A 24,757-nucleotide genomic window follows, 5' to 3' on the forward strand; every position below is an offset into this window, starting at 1 on the left:
GTGTGTGTGTGTGTGTGTGTGTGTGTGTGTACCTCTGAGGGAATGTCCCAGGTGTGTGTGTGTGTGTGTGTGTGTGTGTGTGTGTGTACCTCTGAGGGAATGTCCCAGGTGTGTGTGTGGTTGTGTGTGTGTGTGTGTGTGTGTGTGTGTGTGTGTGTGTTTACCTCCGAGGGAATGTCCCAGGTGTGTGTGTGTGTGTGTGTGTGTGTGTGTGTGTGTGTGTTTACCTCTGAGGGAATGTCCCAGGTGTGTGTGTGTGTGTGTGTGTGTGTGTGTGTGTGTTTACCTCTGAGGGAATGTCCCAGGTCAGTTTCTGAGGGAGGGGAAGTGACCGGTCCACGTCTCCTTTACAGTGTCCGTCCTCAGTGTATCCCAGCTGGAAGGCATCGGTGGCCAGAGTGTACTGCAACACACACACACACACACACACACACACACACACACACATTATCACACACAATTAACATTAAGCTGTTTTTGGCTCTTTTTTTGCTGTAACAAATGTAAATGTCCCCTCTGTGGGACGAATAAAGGTATTCTGATTCTGATAATACAGGCTAGAAACCAGGCAGAAATGGGCATTTATGACACACACACACACACACACAACTCACTTTAATTTGCTTCCTATTGTTTGTACAGCGAGGTCAAACAAAATCATGCATTTCTGCACTTCAGAGCACATTTTCTGTTGTTCAGAAGGAAGCTACTTAATTCATTTCGTATTTTAAAGTTACTAACTATACATCATTTTAATTGCATCTTTGATTTTATCTTTGATTGTATTAATCTCTAATCTGTGTCGTCCTGTTTTTCATTCTCACCCTGTTGCTGTTTATTTAATTTCCCCACAGGGATTAACAAAGGTCCATCTTATCTTATCTTACACAACCTTACATTAGTTTGTGCATAAGCTATCTATGATGGGAAGTGATTCAATATGTATAGAGGTTTCCTGGCTTCAAAATGTTCTCAGACAGAAGGTTGTCGCCCTGACCAGTCTCATGAAATTATCCTATGGATTTTATGGTTTGTAATTAACATGCTGCACTTCCCCTTCTGTCTGCCCCCCTTGGACTGTAATGTGGGTTGCCTTCCTTCCTGTGACTCATCTCTCTAATGGCGCATTTCCACTGCCAAACCCGGCCCGTTTTTGGTTGCGTTTTCACTAGGGGTAGTTCCGGCTAACGGGGACTTTTACAGTTTTTCTGGCCCTCCAAAATCCAGGTTTTTTCTGGGCCAACAACCGGGCTGAGTCGGGCTGAGTTTGCTAAACTAGAGAGAGAATCGCTGGCAAGGGGGCTACAACTACAACTGTGATGAATGAACATATTTGACCGTGATTTAATTGTAATACACGTTTCAAAATGATGCCGAAGTAACAACATACTGATACAGGTTAGTAAAAACCATGAATTAATGCTTTGTCAAGTCTGCAGACAGACGGCAGGCGAAAAACCTTTTAAAATGCGTGTTTTCTGAATGGAGATCGGCTAAGCTAACGCAGTATATGCTCCGACCGTCCACACTCACAACAACGGTGTCAAAAGCTCCCTCACACACCAAGCCGATAGATGTCGGGCCGTCGGTGAGCGTCCTATCGCCCTACTCAGATTGGTGTGTCCCGCACCGTCTTGTCTTTTCGGCCGTGCTGACACCTTCCGCCACCGATTCGACTTGTTGAATCGGGAGGCCGTCTTCCAAAGAAATCACTCTGATTGGCTGTTCAGCTTAGCGAATCAGAGCATGAGAAGCGAAAGGGAAGTGAGGGACCCAAACAAACTATTAAGAAGGCAAATCTGAGACTTCATTTAACTCCAGCTCTCGACACAGGTTCGGGAAAGCCCCGTGAGCTTCTGGCTGTAGAGTGAACATGGAACGCACGCTATTTGTTGTTTGTTTATATCACGCAGTCTGTTCTTCTTCTCTCGGTGTACCACGCAGTCTGTCTTCCGGTTGCCTCTTTTGAATGACGCATACACACTACCGCCGCCTGCTGGTAAGGAGAGTTATTGCCACTCACGCATGCGCAGTTCGTACATGCTACTTGGACGTCGGCTGAAGTCTTTGCGGTGTGTTCCAGTGCGACACATGGCCAAGACGCAGGAGACGTGAGGACGTGTTCTTTGGTGTCAGTTTGGTGTCAGTTTGGTGTCCGTTTGGTGTCAGTCTGGTGTCAGTCTGGTGTCAGTCTGGTGTCAGTCTGGTGTCAGTGTGGTGTCAGTTTGGTGTCAGTTTGGTGTCAGTGTGGTGTCAGTTTGGTGTCAGTGTGGTGTCAGTCTGGTGTCAGTTTGGTGTGTCAGTCTGGTGTCAGTTTGGTGTCAGTTTGGTGTGTCAGTCTGGTGTCAGTCTGGTGTCAGTGTGGTGTCAGTGTGGTGTCAGTTTGGTGTCAGTGTGGTGTCAGTGTGGTGTCAGTCTGGTGTCAGTGTGGTGTCAGTGTGGTGTCAGTCTGGTGTCAGTCTGGTGTCAGTTTGGTGTCAGTGTGGTGTCAGTGTGGTGTCAGTCTGGTGTCAGTCTGGTGTCAGTCTGGTGTCAGTCTGGTGTCAGTCTGGTGTCAGTCTGGTGTCAGTTTGGTGTCAGTTTGGTGTGTAAGAGGCTAAACTCAAGGGCGCAACTTCATTTGATGTGCTTGCAAAGAATATAATACGTTTATTATACGGTTACATGCCGCTTTACTAAAGCACGTAGCCCATAAACTACATGTCCCACAATGCATCTCATTTTGTGACATGAAGAGTCTTGCAATTATTTGCCCTAGACTTCTGCTTTCAGACTAAGTTAATTATGAAGTTATTACCCTATCAGATAATAATCCAATGCAGAGGCAATCATGTGATATAATACATTATTTTATATATGTATATTTATATAGTCTAAAAGTTACAACCGGCCCTTTGAGTGCAACCTTAATGCTGATGTGGCCCGCCATGAAATTGAGTTTGACCCCCCTGCTGTAGATGATCTATATGTGATGAGTGCATAAGGGCTAATGTGCAGCGAGGCGGTCATTAAGGGCAAACGAACACCCGCCAGGCGGACCAGGAGCCCGACGCAGATCACGGCCACATTCACAACAGAGTAACGATATGACTCCCAATATTAATTGAAATGTTTTTATTGATTTAAAAAACTGAATACAGTTCAATCGATCGGACTTCTTTCTGCAGATGTGAGCGTCCTTAACAACGGTCAATAGGTGCTGGACAGCGGTCTGTCTGTTCTGGATTAACAACGTGTCACGTGTTCTGAATCGGCCAATCAGAATCGAGTATTCAACTAAGCCATGTAATAAGTAGAGTGTAAAGTATGTTCGAATGCACTCTGAGAACCACATGGTGCTCTGGTGTCTTCTCACACTCAGCGACTAACATCTGGGCGACGAAACGCAGCTTAGAGTGATTTGGGTTTCTCTAGTGAACAAAGCACTAAATAAATAAATATATTTAACCAAACTGAGGATGAAAGAGGACTTTTATTTGGACAATTGAGCAGTCTTTGATGATTTTGTATTGAGAACAATTACATGGCCTGCCTGCCTGCTAGCTATCAGCCCCTCTGACTACTTTTAAATCCAGGCTGAAGACTTTTAATTGAACTATTCATATCTTACACGGCACTGTAACTTTTCTCCGGGAGGCTTAAAGACATTTCTATAAGTTTAACGTCCAGATTCTGGGAGTCTCAAAGAAATATGTTTAAATATCCTCATCCAAAAAAGAAAGGGTGTTTTTGGGAAAGGCAAAAAGGTCTCTGGGAGGATTTAAGAGAGAGAGGTTCATTCATGTATTTTAAACAGTGTTTCAGCGGCACTAGTTCCCAATGTCTTTGGCGTTTGTAAAGCACTTTGAGTTGGCTTGTGGTGATGGCTTCTATACATAAATAAACTCGCCTCTAAACACAGCCATGTGTTTGGAAAGGCAAGAATCAGCTTTACATTTGGTTTGAATGATCATTGTTTACGCGACAAACAGGCAGAACTACTCCATCCTGACTGTGTAGTTCACTTTCACAAACATGACACACACACTAGGGCTGTGCAATTAATCGTATTTTAATCTCGATTACGATTTTGGCTTGCAACGATTACGAAAACAATGTAATCGAAATAAAACGATTATTATTTTTATAAAAAAATTTTTTTTTTAAAAATTAATTTTTTTTTTTATTGGTTTTTCAGTTTAATTATACTTAAAGTTCAGGGTACTCAACTGTTAAAAACATACTGTTTTTTCAATATATGGATGTTTTCAAAGTAAATGGATAATCGTTTTTAATAATCGTGATATCAATTATTGACCAAAATAATCGTGATTATGATTTTTGCCATAATCGCACAGCCCACACACACACACACACACACACACACACACACACACACACACACACACACACACACACACACACACACACACACACCACACACACACACACACACACCACACACACACAACACACACACACGACACACACACACACACACACACACACACACACACACACACACACACACACACACACACACACACACACACACACACACACACACACATCACACACACACACACACACACACACACACACACACACACACACACACACACACACACACACACACACACACACACACACACACACACACCACACACACACACACACACACACACACCTCCCACAGGTGAGCCACAGTAGGTGCGTCGGCCCAGGAGTGTTCTGCGTTGAGGCCACTCTTCCCGTTCTTGTAGATCACGATGGAGAAAGACTTATCGAACCACCTGAGCGGAGGAAGATGGAGAAAATATTTCATGCATTTACAAATACAAAAACCCTCAGAAATGTAAGAGGTTAATGATTTAAACATGCAGATATCATCCAACAATTACATCACTCTGTGGTCTCAACCACAGACCAAACGTTTCCTCCTCCCTCCGTTCGTCAGTAAATGGCGGTTTAAAGGTAAGACTTTAATCTCTGAAGTCTTAGAAAATAACACTTAACGGTTCATTCAGACATTTTCACGTGCTTTAACGTTACCAAATAATGTGTTGAATGCCATTTAAATATTGCACAATTACCGTTTACTTCGGATTTCAAAGCAGCTAAAAAGTTAACGTGTTGTGCTTTTTCTGGGTTCAGTGAGAGATATTGATCCCTGTTTGCGACCCCTTCTAGACGCCAATTTGTTTTATTTCTCGTGTGTCATTCCTCACCGATCGCAGCACTTTCCGTAAGAATACTTAAATCAGAATTCCAACTTATTTTCAAATAAATCTGTCTTTTTTAGTTAAATTTGACTTTTTCCAAAAAATTCTGACTTTTTCTTACATTTGATTTATTTTCCCAGAATTCAAGATTTTCTCTCAAAATTACGACTTTTTCTCAGAAATGTTTGGGAAAAAGCACTTTAGGTCGATATTTTCACATATTTTTAACAGTGGACCTATCATGCTATATTATAATAATATAGTGTAGGACCATACCTATATAAGGCATATTTATACTTTTTTCTTTTCAAAATACCAAACAGATCATGCATTTTAGCCATGCCTCATTTTGCTCAATTTGACATTTTTTAGCTCTGTTTTAGCAAGGGCTGATTCAGTGAGAACAGCACCACCTACAGGCCTGGCATATGTACTACAGCGTCTCCAGCGCTTTCTAACGGCAATGGCCGTGGCTGTCTCCTCCTGATTGGTGGAGTTGGCCCAATAGCCGTAGCGCCACCGTCCTGACGTCAGGACAGTGTTCAAATCTGGATCAGTTTTTATCAGATCCGTTGCAGCCCCTTTTTTAGAGATTTGGGTATGGAGGAAAATAGAGAGGGTTGTGTTTTCTGACACTTGGTGAGTTCCCTGGAACACCGGGGACACATATTCATGTAGAAAAGACGTACACAAGTGCATTTTGCATGATAGGTCCCCTTTAACAAATAATGTATTTAATGCGATTTAAATATTTCACAATTCCCGGTTAACTCGGATTTCAAAGCAGCTAAAAAGTTACGTGTTCTGCTTTTTCTGGGTTTGTGACGAAGGTAACTTTGTCACTGTGGACTGACGGCTTCGGGCCTTGTAATATTGCACATGTGGTTTAGTTTGAAAGTGTTCCCCCTCCCGTTTTGTCTGTGGCTGGTGATTGTGTTCACCTGGTGCCCTGTGTTGTCTCCTCCCCCACCTGTGTCTTATTGGCCTGATTAGTGTGTGTGTATTTAGGCTGTTTTCCCTGTCAGTGGACAGGTAGTGTGTGTGAGATCCTTGTGGCTGCTGACTGTGTTCAGGTGGACAGCAATATTGAGGCTGGATGAATAAATGCCCACACCGGGTTGTATTTGAATTCTCTGCCTCTGCCTCCTTGCTTGGTCGGGCTGCTCAACGGTCAGCTTCACAGGGTTCAATGAGAGATATTGATCCCTGTTTGCGACCCCTTCTCTAGACGCCAATTTGTTTTATTTCCCACGTGTCGTTCCTCACCGATCGTAGCACTTTCCGTAAGAACACTTAAATCAGAATTCCAACTTATTTTCAAAATATTTTTTTGTTAAATTTGACTTTTTTTGTTAAATCTGACTTTTTCTTACATTTTATTTATTTTCCCAGAATTCAAGATTTTTTTCTCAGAATTCCGACTTTTTCTCAGAAATCTTAGGGAAAAAGCACTTTAAGTCGATATTTTCACATATTTTTAACTTTAACAAATAATGTGTTTAATGCGATTTAAATATTTCACAATTCCCGGTTAATTCGGATTTCAAAAAGTTTACTACTATTTAGCTTTTTCTGGGTTCAATGAGAGATATTGATCCCTGGTTTGCGATCCATTCTCTAGACGCCAATTTGTTTCATTTCCTCACCGATCGTAGCACTTCCCGTGCAGAATAGATTTGGCGTATCGGTCCAGATTTCCCACGGGATCGTCTCCCTTCATGCCTTGTTCTTCATCGTCCAGCGTCACGAAGAAGGCCGACCTCTCGATGATATCCAGAGATCGCTTATTGATCCCAGAGCTGAAATACTGCTTTCTGATCTTAGCCCAAGGAACCCTGAGAGAAACACAAAGGAACACTATTAGATATCAAACACATTATCAGACACACAGATGTGAATTTGTTACCAACTCAAACAAGATCTGTCAAAAAGTTCAAACTTAACTCAAGTGTGTGAGTGTGTTTTCTGCTTCATGCTTTGTGTATCTCCCCTGTCCATCAGCATGAACACACTCCAAGTTAAACAGCACAACTGTTGGGGAATAATTTACTTAGGTATTCAACCTTTGACACAGTTCATCATTTTCTCCTCTCACTGTCTCCTTTCCCACGGCATAGGTCTACGGCCTGGGGCTCTCTTAAGGACAAGCTGACATGAGGTAGTTTACTGTTCAGGGACGTAGGTTCCCTGGCGCACATTCTTTTCTATGGACGACAGCTCTAGTTAGATTCAGGGTCCATATTGCTTTAGTCTCACTGATGAAGAATGCTGATTATTACACTCTGAACTAGTTCAAACCTGGAGCTACAGAAAGAGTTCTTCAGAATTGATTTGGCATCTCAACCTGTGTCAACTCGTGACACACCACATGTCTTGTGAATTCTCCGGCCGTAACTTCAAATAAACCGTCAGTGTTTGCCATCCAGCTCTCCTTGTGTCTATCTGAGTCCTGTTTCCAATTGCTTCAGAAGTTTCCCCCACAACACCCACCCACACAAACACACCCTCATTTCCTCCTCCCGGTGGCTCTTTGTTACAGAAGCATATCTGTCATTATTTCCTGATACGAGTTTCCTTTTTATCCCTGACCTTCTTCATTTTGTCTCCATTTCTAACTCTGTGAAAAACAACTTGCAAAATTCCAAAAAGTCAAAATTCCAAGGAAAAAAAAGGTTACAGTATTTGAGTACTGAGAACGTTTTCAGAAATTATTTTCACTGAATTCCGACTTTTTCTCAAAACTTTTTTTCTAAAAATTCTGACTTTTCCTCAGAATTCTTAGGGACATTTATTTTTAGATCTGACCAAAAGTCATATATCCAATCTGACATTTAAAGTCAAAATCCTGACTGTAATCTCAGAAAAATCCACTATTGTTTAGATCTGAATTTGGGATCCCGTGTGGGTCAAGACGTCAAAAAGCTTCCAACGTCTTCCGTTAAAAGATAAGTTATACTTCAGTGAACAATGCACAGCGTCCTCCAAACACCCCTTGAGATGAAGTGACACATTCGACAGTATTTGAACATCCGAGAGCTTTCCAGAGCTTATCGGAGTTTCCTGGCTTTTAACCTTTGAGCCCATTTGTTCTTTAGATTGCGCAATATCCTGAACCCAGGGCTCAGATAGGGAAGTGTGGTTCAGAACATGACCAGGGTGTCAGGCTGTGTGTGTGTGGTCATTATACTGAAGAGGAAGTGTGTACTCTGCTGCCCCCCAGTGGTTACAGTCTATAATCCTACAACATGCTGAGGAGTGGGGAGAAGATTTATTCTGTTGTGTTGAAAAAAAATGTAAACGTATTATTTTTTTCACATATTCTGATTTTTTTTTCTCAAATTCTGACTTATTTCTTATATATTTGACTTTTTCTCAGATTTCTGACTTTTTTCACAAATGTCTATCTTTTCTCAAATTTAAATGTTTTCTCAAATTTGACTTTTAGCAGCAGTGTGTCCTCTTGCTGCCCCCTAGTGGTCCCAGTCTATAATCCTTCATGCTGCTGAAGATTGGGGATGGTGGCATGTCTCTGTACAGATTGATACTGTTGTATTGAAATGTGACTTTTGTTATACAATACTTTTTTTTAACAAATTATGACTTTCTCTTTTACAAGTTCTGACTTTTTTCTCAAATGTCACTTTGTTCACTAAATTATTAAATGTATTTCACATTTCTGCATTTCTTTCACAAATTTCACTCTTTTCTCAAATTTCCCTGTTTGCTCAGATTTCTGACTTTTTTCACAAATTCTGACTTTTTTCTCAAATGTCACTTTTACTCAGAGACTCATTCCTGCACCTCTCCATGTTTCCCACCTGTCTCCCGCAAATCTCAATTTTTCTCAGATTTCTGAATATTTTCACAAATTCCCACCTGTCTCCTGCAGAGTTTAGAGACTCATTCCCACCTGTCTCCAGCAGTTTAGAGACTCATTCCCACCTGTCTCCAGCAGAGTTTAGAGACTCATTCCCACCTGTCTCCTGCAGAGTTTAGAGACTCATTCCCACCTGTCTCCAGCAGTTTAGAGACTCATTCCCACCTGTCTCCAGCAGTTTAGAGACTCATTCCCACCTGTCTCCTGCAGAGTTTAGAGACTCATTCCCACCTGTCTCCAGCAGTTTAGAGACTCATTCCCACCTGTCTCCAGCAGAGTTTAGAGACTCATTCCCACCTGTCTCCAGCAGAGTTTAGAGACTCATTCCCACCTGTCTCCTGCAGAGTTTAGAGACTCATTCCCACCTGTCTCCAGCAGTTTAGAGACTCATTCCCACCTGTCTCCTGCAGTTTAGAGACTCATTCCCACCTGTCTCCAGCAGTTTAGAGACTCATTCCCACCTGTCTCCAGCAGTTTAGAGACTCATTCCCACCTGTCTCCAGCAGAGTTTAGACTCATTCCCACCTGTCTCCTGCAGAGTTTAGAGACTCATTCCCACCTGTCTCCAGCAGAGTTTAGAGACTCATTCCCACCTGTCTCCTGCAGAGTTTAGAGACTCATTCCCACCTGTCTCCTGCAGAGTTTAGAGACACATTCCCACCTGTCTCCTGCAGAGTTTAGAGACTCATTCCCACCTGTCTCCAGCAGTTTAGAGACTCATTCCCACCTGTCTCCAGCAGAGTTTAGAGACTCATTCCCACCTGTCTCCTGCAGAGTTTAGAGACTCATTCCCACCTGTCTCCAGCAGAGTTTAGAGACTCATTCCCACCTGTCTCCTGCAGAGTTTAGAGACTCATTCCCACCTGTCTCCTGCAGAGTTTAGAGACTCATTCCCACCTGTCTCCTGCAGAGTTTAGAGACTCATTCCCACCTGTCTCCTGCAGAGTTTAGAGACTCATTCCCACCTGTCTCCTGCAGAGTTTAGAGACTCATTCCCACCTGTCTCCAGCAGAGTTTAGAGACTCATTCCCACCTGTCTCCAGCAGAGTTTAGAGACTCATTCCCACCTGTCTCCTGCAGAGTTTAGAGACTCATTCCCACCTGTCTCCTGCAGAGTTTAGAGACTCATTCCCACCTGTCTCCTGCAGTCAGCGCTCCCAGCTTCTCCTCTCCAGGCAGAGGGACAGATTGATCCTCCAGGATTCTCTGGATCTGAAGCTCTATTTCTCGGGGGGAAAGCAGACGACCCGCTCGATAAACCCAGAGGCGGAAGTAGCGCCCCCGGTGGTAGACGGCGATAAACTCACTGTCCTGCCAGTGCTGCAGAACATCTGAGGAGAGAGGAGGCCAGGTTATATATCTGTTTTTATTACATGACTTAGTTGAATACTCGATTCTGATTGGTCGATTCAGAACACGTGACACGTTGTTAATCCAGAACAGACAGACCGCTGTCCAGCACTTATTGACCGTTGTTAAGGACGCTCACATCTGCAGAAAGAAGTCCGGTCGATTGAACTGTATTCAGTTTGGCCGAAAAGCAAACTGCATACAGATTGCTTTTCAAACTGGGACAAGAAAACAGCGGAGAAGTAACGGGGCAGAAACCCTCCTTTTTACGCAACGGTCCAGACATAGACATCAAACGGCAAAACATATTGAGTTGCCAGTTCCTTTGGCATTAGGGCAGGGGTATCTAGATACTTCCCAAGGTTTGACATCATGAAGTGTGCTACTTTTAAAGCAAGCAACGATGTTTTCAAATCTGTAATCAAACGCTATCGAAGCAGTTCCTGCCGTTGCTACGTAGTTCAAACGGTAACAACGGACTATTTTTCTTAGCGGATGCATGTCATTTAAAATCAATAATAGCCTACTATTTTTTAAATCAATAATACTATTTTTTAAATCAATAAAAGCATTTAAATTAATATTGGGATATCGTTACTTTGTTGAGAATGTGGCCGTGTAATAAGCGGGAAAATGTGCAGCGACTTGGTCGTTATGGGGAAAACCCTTCATGCAGATCAAGATCCCTCCGCTTCGCCTTGGGCTCCTGATCAGCCTGTCGAGTGTTCCCATAATGACCGCCTCGCTGCACATTATCCCTTACGTATTCTATCGTACCTATACTAAACCAATATTCAGACTGACTGATACATGCTTTGGTGTTTAGGGTTGGATTAGTTTTAGTAGATTAGTGTTATAGACTACTTGCCAACAGTGGGTTCCCAGACATTTTGAGTACCTCAAGTTTAAATGTTTCTCAAAATGTTACTTTTTTCTCAAATTTAGATTTTTTCACAAATTCTGACTTTTTTCAAATGTCACTTTTGTCAACATTTTAAACCAATATTCAGACTTATTGATAAATGCTTTAGTGTTTAGGCTTAGATTAGCATTTAGAAACTGAAGGGTGCTAACTTATGTTGGGTAATTAGCACGATTAGCACAATTAGCATAATCACTCCTATGGACCATATAGGCAGATTTTGGAAAGGTTTTTCGGGGTTATGGGGGAAGCTGAATCCATTTCTAAACTTTGAGGATCCAAGATTAAACTTTAATCAATGGAGTGGCGAGACTCTCAGTCCACCTATTTTTTGATTTTCAGGTTTAAAGATGGACTGGATTGGGCAGATAGCTCACTTATTTGAAATGGTTGTAATTATGTCAGTCCATAAAGGTGATTATGCAAATTTGCTTGTGAATGTTTCCGTATAATGCATTTAAAATACGGGACTCATTGTGGCAATGAAATGTGTGTGTGTGTGAGCATGTGTGTGTGTGTGTGTGTGTGTGTGTGTGTGTGTGTGAGCGTGTGTGTGTGTGTGTGTGAGCGTGTGTGTGTGTGTGTGTGTGTGTGTGTGTGTGTGAGCGTGTGTGTGAGTGTGAGTGTGAGGCGCCGTTTACACGAGGACAAAACTGCTTGTATCTGCATAGTTTCGCGTGCGTATAGCCCTATTATTTACACGAGGCCGATAGAAACTGACCCCACAAACGATAACGGGTCCCAAGGTGGATAGATTTGCAAACGAAACGCTCTGGGGGGTCAACCGAGTCCGTGTAATCACCTCTATACGAATATTTCCTGAAAAAATAACCTCTCCTGCTCACTGCTGTAGCAACTATCAAAAATAGCTGTGTTAATTAAACGCACAAGGGGTTCTTGAATGAAATAATATTATAAAAGGCAAACCAGAATTGTTAACGCCCAATATACTCCTTAAACAAAATAAACAGAGTCAGATTTCATCAATTGATCCATTATATTGACAAAGGTGCATCTCACCCGGTGTTTGTAGAGAATATCTCTCTTTCTGAGCCGTCCTCTCCATAGAGACGTGCTTCTTGGTCGGTCGATGCAATATCCACAGATTCGGTTTCTTTCAGTTAACTTCCCCGTTGCATTTATCCATATATTTACATGCTGAGGAAATGACTATATCCCGCTGAATACCAGCAATCGCCACACACACTTCCTCCTGTCAGTAGCTACTGCTAGTGCTACTGCTACTGACCATGCTACAGATATTAGTGCAAAATCTACAGCTCCTCTACCACAACCATCAGCAACAAGTGGACATGGAGAATTACATGAACTACATGTTGCTAAATACACCGCGGGGCTTAAACAGAAGGGTAGCCATGGCAACATTGTGGCGGGGCTGCTCGGACTGCTCTTCTGCTCTTCTTCGCGGCTTTTGGTGTATTTTGGCGGAAGTTACAGCGCTACTTACAGTCCCGGCATATGTACTACAGCGTTTCCAGCGGTCTCGTTTGAACAGACACGTTAAATGAAACGAATGCATGTGAACGGAAGACTTTTTTGAATACGCATACTGTGCATAAACGCAAACGGTCCCGTGTGAGCGGGGCCTGAGTGTGAGTGTGAGTGTGAGTGTGAGTGTGAGTGTGAGTGTGAGTGTGTGTGTGAGTGTGTGTGTGTGAGCATGTGTGTGTGTGTGTGAGAGCATGTGTGTGAGCGTGCGTGCGTGTGTGTGTGTTACCCGTCTCCTCTCCAGGTGTTCTTGTTGTGTTGAACATCCTCTCACACTGGGCGGCACACAGAGGGATGACGGTGCCTGGAACTCGACTCTGAAACACAAAGAGAAACACTTCTATTATTAATATCATTTCATATTTATTTTCTTTATTAAACCAGTCATTTTTCAAGAAGAAGCATAAAGTCAGAAAAAATATTGACTTTTTCGTCAAATTTGACAGAATTCAATTTTTTTCTCAAATTTGACTATTTTCTTTCTAATAAAAAAAAAAAATTGGAATTTTTTCTCAGAATTCCAACTTATTTCTAAAATTTCACTTTTTCCCCAAATTAGACTTTTTTTTAAATATGACTTTTCATGGCGTCACCGTTTCCTTCCAGACACTTTGCAAACATGCTTCTCCACCCACAAAACCCCCAGAATGCAGCATTGCTCACCGGTTTGAGTTCCTCGCGGTTCACTTTGCGTCGGTACAGCAGCAGGGCGGTGATGGTGTTTCCGGCCCGAGCCGCCTGCACCGAAGTGGGGGAAACGTAGAGGAAGTCCTGCGGAGAGAAGGACGTTAGAACACTGAGGAGACTCTGGAGGGTCTTAGCATAGAGACACAGGACGTTAGAACACTGAGGAGACTCTGGAGGGTCTTAACATAGAGACACAGGACGTTAGAACACTGAGGAGACTCTGGAGGGTCTTAACATAGAGACACAGGACGTTAGAACACTGAGGAGACTCTGGAGGGTCTTAACATAGAGACACAGGACGTTAGAACACTGAGGAGACTCTGGAGGGTCTTAACATAGAGACACAGGACGTTAGAACACTGAGGAGACTCTGGAGGGTCTTAGCATAGCGACACAGGACGTTAGAACACTGAGGAGACTCTGGAGGGTCTTAGCATAGAGACACAGGACGTTAGAACACTGAGGAGACTCTGGAGGGTCTTAACATAGAGACACAGGACGTTAGAACACTGAGGAGACTCTGGAGGGTCTTAACATAGAGACACAGGACGTTAGAACACTGAGGAGACTCTGGAGGGTCTTAACATAGAGACACAGGACGTTAGAACACTGAGGAGACTCTGGAGGGTCTTAGCATAGAGACACAGGACGTTAGAACACTGAGGAGACTCTGGAGGGTCTTAACATAGAGACACAGGACGTTAGAACACTGAGGAGACTCTGGAGGGTCTTAACATAGAGACACAGGACGTTAGAACACTGAGGAGACTCTGGAGGGTCTTAGCATAGAGACACAGGACGTTAGAACACTGAGGAGACTCTGGAGGGTCTTAACATAGAGACACAGGACGTTAGAACACTGAGGAGACTCTGGAGGGTCTTAACATAGAGACACAGGACGTTAGAACACTGAGGAGACTCTGGAGGGTCTTAACATAGAGACACAGGACGTTAGAACACTGAGGAGACTCTGGAGGGTCTTAGCATAGAGACACAGGACGTTAGAACACTGAGGAGACTCTGGAGGGTCTTAACATAGAGACACAGGACGTTAGAACACTGAGGAGACTCTGGAGGGTCTTAACATAGAGACACAGGACGTTAGAACACTGAGGAGACTCTGGAGGGTCTTAGCATAGAGACACAGGACGTTAGAACACTGAGGAGACTCTGGAGGGTCTTAACATAGAGACACAGGACGTTAGAACACTGAGGAGACTCTGGAGGGTCTTAGCATAGAGACACAGGACGTTAGAACACTGAGGAGACTCTGGAGGGTCTTAACATAGAGACACAGGACGTTAGAACACTGAGGAGACTCTGGAGGGTCTTAACATAGAGACACAGGACGTTAGAACACTAAGGAGACTCTGGAGGGTCTTAACATAGAGACACAGGACGTTAGAACACTGAGGAGACTCTGGAGGGTCTTAGCATAGAGACACAGGACGTTAGAACACTAAGGAGACTCTGGAGGGTCTTAACATAGAGACACAGGACGTTAGAACACTAAGGAGACTCTGGAGGGTCTTAACATAGAGACACAGGACGTTAGAACACTAAGGAGACTCTGGAGGGTCTTAACATAGAGACACAGGACGTTAGAACACTGAGGAGACTCTGGAGGGTCTTAACATAGAGACACAGGACGTTAGAACACTAAGGAGACTCTGGAGGGTCTTAACATAGAGACACAGGACGTTAGAACACTGAGGAGACTCTGGAGGGTCTTAACATAGAGACACAGGACGTTAGAACACTGAGGAGACTCTGGAGGGTCTTAACATAGAGACACAGGACGTTAGAACACTAAGGAGACTATTATTTGACTTTTTTCTCGTAATTCAATTTTTTTTCTTTCATATTTGACTTTTTTTCCTCACATTTGCCTCTTTACTGAAATTTGACTTTTTTCTCAGAATTCTTTAAAAAATCACAGAATTCTAACTTTTTTTCTCGTAATTCTATTTTTTTACTTAAATTTCACTTTTTTTCCTATAATTTGACTTTTTTTCAGAATTCTAACTTTTTTTTCCTCAGAATTCTATTTTTTTCGCAAATTTGTATTTCCTCTGGACATTTTCTTTTCCCCTCAAATTCAGATATTTTTCTCAAAATTCAGAATTTTTTTATGACTTTGTTTCTCAGAATTCTAATTTTTTTTCTCAAATACAACAGAGGACGACAGAGGGACGTTTAAACTGATAAAACTCTGGAGGGGTTTCACAGAGGAACAAATGGAGGAAGAGTAAATCCCTAAATTAAATACAGAGATGAATCCCAGATCAAAGGTCCGTCAGAGGCTCTCGGACACACCGCCCTCAGAGATCAAAGGTCCGTCAGAGGCTCTCGGACACACCGCCCTCAGAGATCAAAGGTCCGTCAGAGGCTCTCGGACACACCGCCCTCAGAGATTGTGATATTGTGTTAAATGTCTGTTTTCTGTCTTAATGATGAAGTATTTTAATATATAAGTGCTGTGTGGAAGTTACCATGCCGTAGTAGTTGCTGTTGACCATGATTGGTCCTCGGCTCCTCAGGTAGATGTACTCCTCCCACCAGTCGCTCACCTGGAACACAGACAGTTACTCATTTATCATAAACAGGACGAAAAACAGCCATTGACTTCCACTAAATATCAGAGATTTCTCGGGAAAAATTACATAGACATTTTTTCAAGCATTGATCGTTTGTATTATTCAAATTTGCTATTTTTATAAAAAATGTGCCTTTTTTTTTAATGTGTTTATTTTTTCTTCTAAAATTCCGACTTTTCTCAACAAATTTGTACTCAAATGTCACGTGTGTGTGTGTGTGTGTGTGTGTGTGTGTGTGTGTCTCTCACGTAGTTGGTGGCCCACAGAGCTTTGAGCTTCAAGTATCTCTGCAGACGGTTCCCCAGGTTGTTTTCAAACTGAGCCGCAAGTTTAGTCATCCGTTCGTAACCTTCGTCCGTCAGCAGGGGGCGAGCAGACAGCAGGTACTGAGGAGAGAACAGGTGGGTACTTAATGAGCAGGTGAGGTCAACACTTAATGAGCAGGTGAGGTCAACACTTAACGAGAGAGACAGAGAGAGAGAGAGAGAGAGAGAGAGAGAGTGAGTGAGTGAGTGAGTGTGTGTGTGTGTGCTCACCCTGTTGAGAGTCTCTTTGATCACAGGAACTGGAAGGTGAGGTAGAGACGTCTGATAGCTGTAGAGCAGAGGCTTCCTGCTGGATAACAGCCTGAGGAGAGTCTGAGAGAAACAAGAACATTGTGACATCACTACGTAACACTAGCGCTCCTATTGGCTAGCGCTCCAACACATTGTACGCGGGGCGGGTCATCTCTAAGCTGCTCTAAACAGAGCCGGCCAGCTGACCAATCAGAGCAGACTGGGCTCTGGTTTCAGACAGAGGGTGAATATTCAGTAGATGTTCACATGTGTATTTTATTTTAAAAAATGTGAATAAGTCGGTTTAAAAACTTCCCTTTTTGCCGATACTTGAATGCAGGACTTTCTCTATGTGTGTGTGTGTGTGTGTGTGTGTGTGTGTGTGACTGACTGTGTGTGTGACTGTGTGTGTGTGTGTGTGTGTGTGTGACTGTGTGTGTGTGTGTGTGTGTGTGTGACTGTGTGACTGTGTGTGTGTGTGTGTGTGTGTGTGTGTGTGTGTGTGTGTGTGTGTGTGTGGTCTCACCACCCAGATCTTGGTGGTGTTGGAGACTCGTCCGTGCTGCTCGAACATCCACTGATGGTATGAGAGCAGCAGCTTCAGACAGAACCTGAGAGCCAGGATGAGGCTGAGCCAGAGCAGCGTGCTGAAGAGCAGAGCCGACAGCATGGTCTGACCCTGAGAGCTGAGGGACACGTGGAGGCTGGAACACACACAGGACATATATTAGAGTTAATACAGACGGGTTATTTTTTCCTAGAAAGAAATCTGAAAAAGAGGGGTGGTCTTATATTCTGGGTCTAGACTTGTTGATGTAATTACAGTCACAACAACAGATGGGGTCAAAGGAGTGTTCCCTAAAGCCAGACTCGGTCTTTAAGTAACAGTTGGTACACACATGCACGTAATGCAGCGTTACAGCCAGCAGAGGGCAGACTGTGAACTACTGAGTTAATCTCAGTCATATCTTAAAACTGCAGAAGAGCAACAGCGACCTCTGCTGGATTAGCACACACACACACACACACACACACACACACACACACACACACACACACACACACACACACACACACACACACACACACACCAATGTTAAGGATATTGTCACGCCCTGACGGACAAAAGAAGGAGACCACACGATTCATTTACAATTAAAGTACATTTATTTAAAGAAACTAAGTAAATTGTGAAGTCAGTTAATCAATAATGTGTGTGTGTGTGAACATGCATCAGTATATAAAGCAAATATGATAATAATAAGACTTACTTATTTAAATGGAGTTCTCTCTTGGTTAAATGACATGTAGTGATACATAATTAGGTTGTCTTAATTGATAATAACAATCATTATTACATGGCTTAGTTGAATACTCGATTCTGATTGGTCAATTCATAACACGTTGTTAATCCAGTAGTACAGACCGCTGTCAAGCACTTATTGACCGTTGTTAAGGACGCTCACATCTGCAGAAAGAAGTCCGGTCGATTGAACTGTATTTGGGAACTGGGACAAGAAAGCAGCGGAGAAGTAACGGGGCAGAAACCCTCCTTTTTACGCATCATTTTAAAGCGCAGCTGGATGAAATGTGATGAGGGTGCGCAAATATGACCACATCACCCCCATCCTTAAAGCACTACACTGGCTACCCGTGGAACTGAGGATCGAATTCAAGGTCTCCGTCCTCACCCACCAGTGTGTCCATGGAACTGCCCCTCCCTACCTCAAGGAACTCCTCACCCCCCATACCTCCTTGCGGACCACCCGCTCCAGCAACTCCTACCTCCTCAGACCCCCCCCAGGACTAAGCTCCGTACCATGGGAGACCGGGCCTTCTGCTCGGCTGCCCCCGGTCTGTGGAACGCTCTCCCCGACCACATGAGAGCACCACAGAGCGTGGAGGCTTTTAAAAAAGGCCTCAAAACCCATCTCTTCAAAAGAGCCTTTGCCTAGACCCCTTTTTACCACCCTTTTATTTTTATTTATTTTTTATTGCTTTTTATTTAATTCTACCGTGTTGTGTCATGTCTATTTATACTGTTCCTGCTCACTGCTTGTAGCACTTCGGGATTTGAATTAGAATATGAAGTGCTTTATAAATGGAACCCATTATTATTATTATTATTATGTTATTGGATACCTGTCACTGTGAATAGGTTGCTAATGTGTACCCCTGTAATTATGTTGTGATGTCCTTTTTGTTTTCTGTTGTTTTCATGTGTAACTAATGTACCGCAGGTCTCCCTTGAGAAAGAGACCGTTGATCTCAATGGGATTCACCTGGTTAAATAAAGGCTACAAACAATCAATAAATGTTTGATTTATTTCTCATTGATTTTTTTACCTTAATTTTGTGAGTTTTCTTGATCAGATAATTATGAGTTTTTCTTCTTCAAATGCTCCTTCTTTGAGATGTTACTTTTAGGATTACTTTCCCAGTGCATCAGCCACGCATTTATTACAGCTTTATTTTCCTATTTGTATTTCTTTTATCAACTCCTCTAATTAGTCTATAGTAAAACCAATCAGCCCCTTCATGGCAGAAATGTCCACATGTTGAAATAAGACAAAATATACTTTGACCCCAAATTGAGTCATGTTTCCATAGCAGCAGCAGCAGCAGCATGTAAAACAGGTATTACATTAAGTCAAGTATGTTCTCACGTTTTTACTTAAAGGGGACCTATCATGCAAAATGCACTTTGTGATGTCTTTTCTACATCAACGTGTGTCCCCGGTGTGTCAGGGAACTCACGCAGCGTCAGGAAATAAAACCCTCTCTCTTTTCCTCCGTACCCACATCTCTAAAAACGGGGGAACAACGGAGCTGATCCAGATTTGCGTCCGATATGACGTCATATCTGAAATGTGCCTAAAAATAGCATGATAGGTGACCTTTAAACTCGCCTTTAAGTGTTGGTGCAGCTGCAGGTTTTTTTTATTGACAATTATTTTTCAAACCATCCAAGGCTCATTGTGAAACATGGTGGTGGTGTTGATGAAGTGCAAAAATACAAATAAAATGTTTTTGCTTTACGAAAGTGTTCATAAATAAGTCCAATAATGAGAAAAGTCTCTGGGCGTTTTTGCATCAAAAAGGTTCTCCTGTGTGTCAGAGTGATGTAACCAGACTGTGAGTAGGGATGGGTATCGTTAAGGTTTTAATGGTACTACTACTGTTATCGATACCGCTTATCGGTCCGGTCTTTTAACGGTACTCTTATCGGTTCTTTGGAGAGAAAAATGAGGTAAACTAACTATATGTTGTATGTCAGGGACTACGGATGGAAATTAGCTCAAAGCTAAAATCCGGCATATTTACACTTGAAGCATTATTTGTCTAAAGTGTTCATTAATGTGCATTGTCCCTATTCAAATAAATGATTAAATGAAAATTAACAAATTGTGAACAAAACTAACATTGCTTTTTATTTAAATGAAATACATAATATTTCACATCAACAGAAACAACAACGTTTTAACAAATGGTATTAAATAATGTGATGACAGAACTGTGAACAGAATGGCTGAAACTTTAACAAACTAAATAACTCAGTTCCCTCTAATCATTAACCCATGTTTGAATCATTGAGTTAGCTCCGTGTGTTGCTGCTAGCATACATAACACCTGACGTGGAAACGTTACTCGTGGATGGGGCTACAGAGCTACTAGAGAGACAGTCCAACCCGGTGCATTTCTCCGTCTGGATGTGGTGCAAGATGTTTAGACAAATTGCTCGTGTTACCGCCCTAACATGCTAAACTCTTATTGCACTTTAGGCAACGAGCGAGACGGGTAAAGTTTAACCACACCTCGGAGCGCGTTCTCTAGCCATATCCTCCGGTGTGTGTGATGATGCATGTAGCAGAGTGTGTGGTGTGTGTGTGTGTGTGTTGCTGCATGTAGCAGTGGTGTGTGTGTGTGTGTGTGTGTGTGTGTGTTGCTGCATGTAGCAGTGTGTGTGTGTGTGTGTGTGTGTGTTGCTGCATGTAGCAGTGTGTGTGTGTGTGTGTGTTGCTGCATGTAGCAGTGTGTGTGTGTGTGTGTGTGTGTGTGTGTTGCTGCATGTAGCAGTGTGTGTGTGTGTGTGTGTGTGTTGCTGCATGTAGCAGTGTGTGTGTGTGTGTGTGTGTGTTGCTGCATGTAGCAGTGTGTGTGTGTGTGTGTGTGTGTTGCTGCATGTAGCAGTGTGTGTGTGTGTTGCTGCATGTAGCAGTGTGTGTGTGTGTGTGTGTTGCTGCATGTAGCAGCCGTGTGTGTAAACTTAACGGTACCACGGTCTTTAATAATTCAGCCCCGGGGCCCGTTTAACACCGGGGCTCGGTACCCATCCCTAGCTGTGAGTCACTGTGAGCAGGTGGAGGTGTGTTTCTGTGAACTCTCACCTACTACCAGTTTATTCACTAACTGTAAACACTAACCACTCCTCTGCCTCTCCCCGACATATTTACTGAGGCAGAAGTGAAGCGTGAGCCAAAAGGTGGATCAAAAGGAACCAGGGTGAAGGTTAAAGCTGCGTGAAGAATCCAAATGTTATAGAAATCAGTATTTAACGGCAGAAATTAAGAAATAACGGATTTATTTTGGACTAAAAGTGACGCTGAGGCTCCAGGAAGTGCAGGGAGAAACCATCAATTCTCAACACTAGAATGTGCAGTTTGTTTACTAACAACTGTTTACAATAATCCAACAGAACAACAACTTCTCTTTACCTGTGCTTTAAAAAAACATATGCTCCCACCTCCACCTGTGCCCAATATATAATAATCAACCAGTGCCAAAACCGCCGTCAAAATAAAAGCACAGAATGAATGAACTCACATTACATTAAGCTCAATATTTGTTAAAGGATTAATATGATACAATATCTCAATGAAGAATAGAAGTGGCGATATGATTCCTGATATCACATGGAGGATGTATTCACATATTTGACCTTTAAAGAATGTGGTGCTTGATGACATTAATGCATTAGTTCATGTTGTGATTTCAGTTGAATATCAATTTAAAGTGCAGCCATACAACCAGGGTTGGAGTTATGTGGGAGCCAATGGGAGCTGAGCTCTCATGAGGGTCTGAGCTCCTATGAAAGCAGTCATCTGTGGGGGTCGCTAATACATTACCAACAACCATTATTAATAATCACAAATAATGCATGTGTTGATGTCACGAGTATTATTTACGTTAACGAGGTAAATGGGCTAAAAGAAAAACATGTTTTCCAAAAGAAGCGCGTGTGTGTGTGTGTGTGTGTGTGTGTGTGTGTGTGTGTGTGTGTGTGTGTGTGTGTGTGTGTGTGTGTGTGTGTGTGTGTGTGTGTGTGTGTGTGTGTGTGTGTGTGTGTGTGTGTGTGTGTGTGTGTGTGGTTACCTGAGTGGCAGGTGCTGCTGTATCTTGGTGATCAGACCCATGCTGGGGTCAGAGCGCATGTACATGGTGGCGAGTATCGCTATGACGACGAACAGCCAGGAGGAGGGGCTGGCCGGGTACACCCCCTTTATCACGCCGTTCTGAAACCACAGAATCAATCTCAATTTATTTATATAGCACATTTAAAACAACCTTCAGTTGACCAAAGTGCTGTACAGGGAATACATATTGAGGAGGAACCACCAACATATTCTGCTGAGCTGATCGCAGTGCTCTAGCTGGAGCGTGGCGGTGCAACCACTCAGACAGGTAATGTGGTGCCAGTCCATGCAATGATTTACAAACAACAAGTAAGTACATGAACTGGATCCTGTAGCTGACAGGAAGCCAATAAAGGTCTGTGTGTGATGTGGTCATAACGTCTCTTCCCAGTAAGAAGGCGTGCAGCCGCATTGTGGACCAGCTGCAGGCGACGGATCAAACACTTATCAACACCGATATACAGGGAGTTACAGTAGTCTAAACGAGACGTTATAAATAGCTGTTCAAATTCCTTACTAGGAAGAGAGACAGAAGAAGAAAACGCATCAGAAAAATACGCTTCCCCATCCTGTACCAGAGTTTATAATGTAGTACTTCCTCCACCTCTGCAAAGTGTGCATAGTGACTCCAGATGTTTTATCAATGGTGTCATTTTTGAAAATACAGAGTTAAAGGGGACCTATCATGCTATATTGGAATCATCTATTGTAGGGCCAGACCTATACACAACACGTCTGTGAAGTGTTTTGATTAATACACCAAACAGACCCCCCGTTGTAGCCATGCCTCATTCTGCTCAAACCCCTCTGTTACAGCTGTTAGAGAAATACGGATTTTGGGTCCTTAGCTTGAAAAAAAAAAAAAAAAGAGGAGGCGGAGCTAATGCCTGATCAGAATTCTACCGGAGATAAAGTTAAATTCTGCTGTGATAAAACGCCATCCTGTTCTAAACCACATCAAGGATTATTTCTGACATAGTATGGAGCTCAAATGCTTTAAGTGCATTTTGCATGATAGGTCCCCTTTAACCAAAAAGGTAAAAGGTGTGAAATTATTAGATTTTCAAATTCAAATATTTTCCTATAAATTTGTCTTTTTTCACGTATATTTCTGAGTTTATTTTCTCATACCTTTTCCAATAATTTTATTTTGAATTTCTATCGTAATTTGGGATGGTAAAGTTTACAGTTTTTTCCTAAAACATTGTGACGTTATTTTATACGTTTAAAAAAAAATCGTATTTCAAGTTGTTATTTTTCTATAGATGTGAATACTTTTCTCATACATCTTCTATCTTAAATGTTAGTTATTTTCTTATCAAACATTGTTTGGTCAATTTCTGGACTCAAACACAACGTGCGTGTGCGTGTGTGTGTGTGTGTGTGTGTGTGTGTGTGTGTGTGTGTCGCTGCAGACATCCTGTCGAGCACGTTAGACCTGCTTCTCTCCAGGTGGGAATGTAACCCTGTCATTTAACACACATGACATCCTTAAACCCCTCCTCCCCCTATCTTAGAGATACAGGTATTTCCCCTCATGCTCACCCTCATTCTGCTGACTCTCTTCTTCCAGGACCGAACCCCCGACCGGAGGATCAGGTTCAGAGCCTGGTATGAGAGCTGCAGGTCGATCCCCTCTGGAGTGATGGTGAACTGGAACGCCACCGCCTGGTGAGCCTCCGCCATGCTGCAGAAGAGAGAACATACTTAGAAATCACCAGTGGTGTTTTCTCCTGGAGGCCAAGTGAAGCCAGGCTTCCCCTGTTTTTTCAGATTGTAGTCTTGTAACCTTGATAAGACTGAACTGCTTTTCCTTCCGGGAAAAGATTGTCCCACTCTTGACCTAACAATCAACATTGGCAGCTCTATTGTTTCCCCGACTCAGACTGCAAGGAGTCTGGGTGTGACCCGAGATAACAACCTGTCCTTCACTGCAAACATCGCTGCAACAACCCGCTGCTGCAGATACACTCTTTACAACATCAGGAGGATACGTCCCCTCCTGACCCAGAAAGCAGGTTCTGGTCCAGGCTCTCGTCATCTCACGCCTAGACTACTGCAACTCCCTCCTGGCTGGTCTACCTGCATGTGCCATCCCACCTCTGCAGCTCATCCAGAATGCAGCGGCTCGTCTGGTCTTCAACCTTCCTAAATGTTACCACATCACGCCGCTCCTCCGCTCCCTTCACTGGCTTCCAGTAACTGCTAGAATCCACTTCAAGACACTGGTACTAGCGTATCATGCTGTGAATGGATCTGGCCCTTCCTACATCCAGGACATGGTTAAACTGTACTGATAGCTTACACATCTTCCAGAGCAGACTGAAAACTCATCTCTTTCGACTCCACTTTGAGCAATAACATTACTAACAAAGCACTTACTAACAAAGGACTGGCTTATCTAAAGCCAGTTGAGTAGCACTTGAAATGTGTTGGCTCTATGAAACCTGATGTACTTATAGGATTCTGTTTTCTTCAAGTTTGTATCTTCCTGGTTGAATGCACTTATTGTAAGTCACTTTGGATAAAAGCGTCAGCTAAATGCAATGTAGTTATAATTTAAATAAATAAATAAAAACACTTCGTTTAGTTTCGGTCATTCTCCTTTGCTGTGTGTTGCTGCCGGCCCGTCTCTCCCCCACT

General features: G+C 42.9%; 1 protein-coding gene across 1 annotated transcript in view; it reads right to left on the bottom strand.

Annotated features, from left to right (window-relative positions):
• Positions 1 to 286: 286 nt before the first annotated feature.
• LOC117493933 (carnitine O-palmitoyltransferase 1, liver isoform-like) overlaps positions 287 to 24,757 on the bottom strand; it is a gene marked incomplete at its 3' end in the record, with an annotated part of 47,624 nt that continues 23,153 nt past the window's right edge. Inside the window, exons 3-14 of the mRNA XM_034144532.1 lie at positions 23,660 to 23,801; positions 22,074 to 22,213; positions 17,227 to 17,404; positions 16,680 to 16,781; positions 16,392 to 16,529; positions 16,039 to 16,116; positions 13,523 to 13,630; positions 13,089 to 13,176; positions 10,214 to 10,409; positions 6,848 to 7,036; positions 4,667 to 4,772; positions 287 to 403 (exon numbers count right to left, since the gene is read on the bottom strand). Of these exons, the coding sequence (XP_034000423.1) occupies positions 287 to 403; positions 4,667 to 4,772; positions 6,848 to 7,036; positions 10,214 to 10,409; positions 13,089 to 13,176; positions 13,523 to 13,630; positions 16,039 to 16,116; positions 16,392 to 16,529; positions 16,680 to 16,781; positions 17,227 to 17,404; positions 22,074 to 22,213; positions 23,660 to 23,800 (1,581 nt within the window). The remainder of the gene's footprint in view (positions 404 to 4,666; positions 4,773 to 6,847; positions 7,037 to 10,213; positions 10,410 to 13,088; positions 13,177 to 13,522; positions 13,631 to 16,038; positions 16,117 to 16,391; positions 16,530 to 16,679; positions 16,782 to 17,226; positions 17,405 to 22,073; positions 22,214 to 23,659; positions 23,802 to 24,757) is intronic.

Source organism: Trematomus bernacchii, unplaced genomic scaffold, assembly GCF_902827165.1.
Source record: "Trematomus bernacchii unplaced genomic scaffold, fTreBer1.1, whole genome shotgun sequence".
Classification (NCBI taxonomy): Eukaryota; Metazoa; Chordata; class Actinopteri; order Perciformes; family Nototheniidae; genus Trematomus; species Trematomus bernacchii.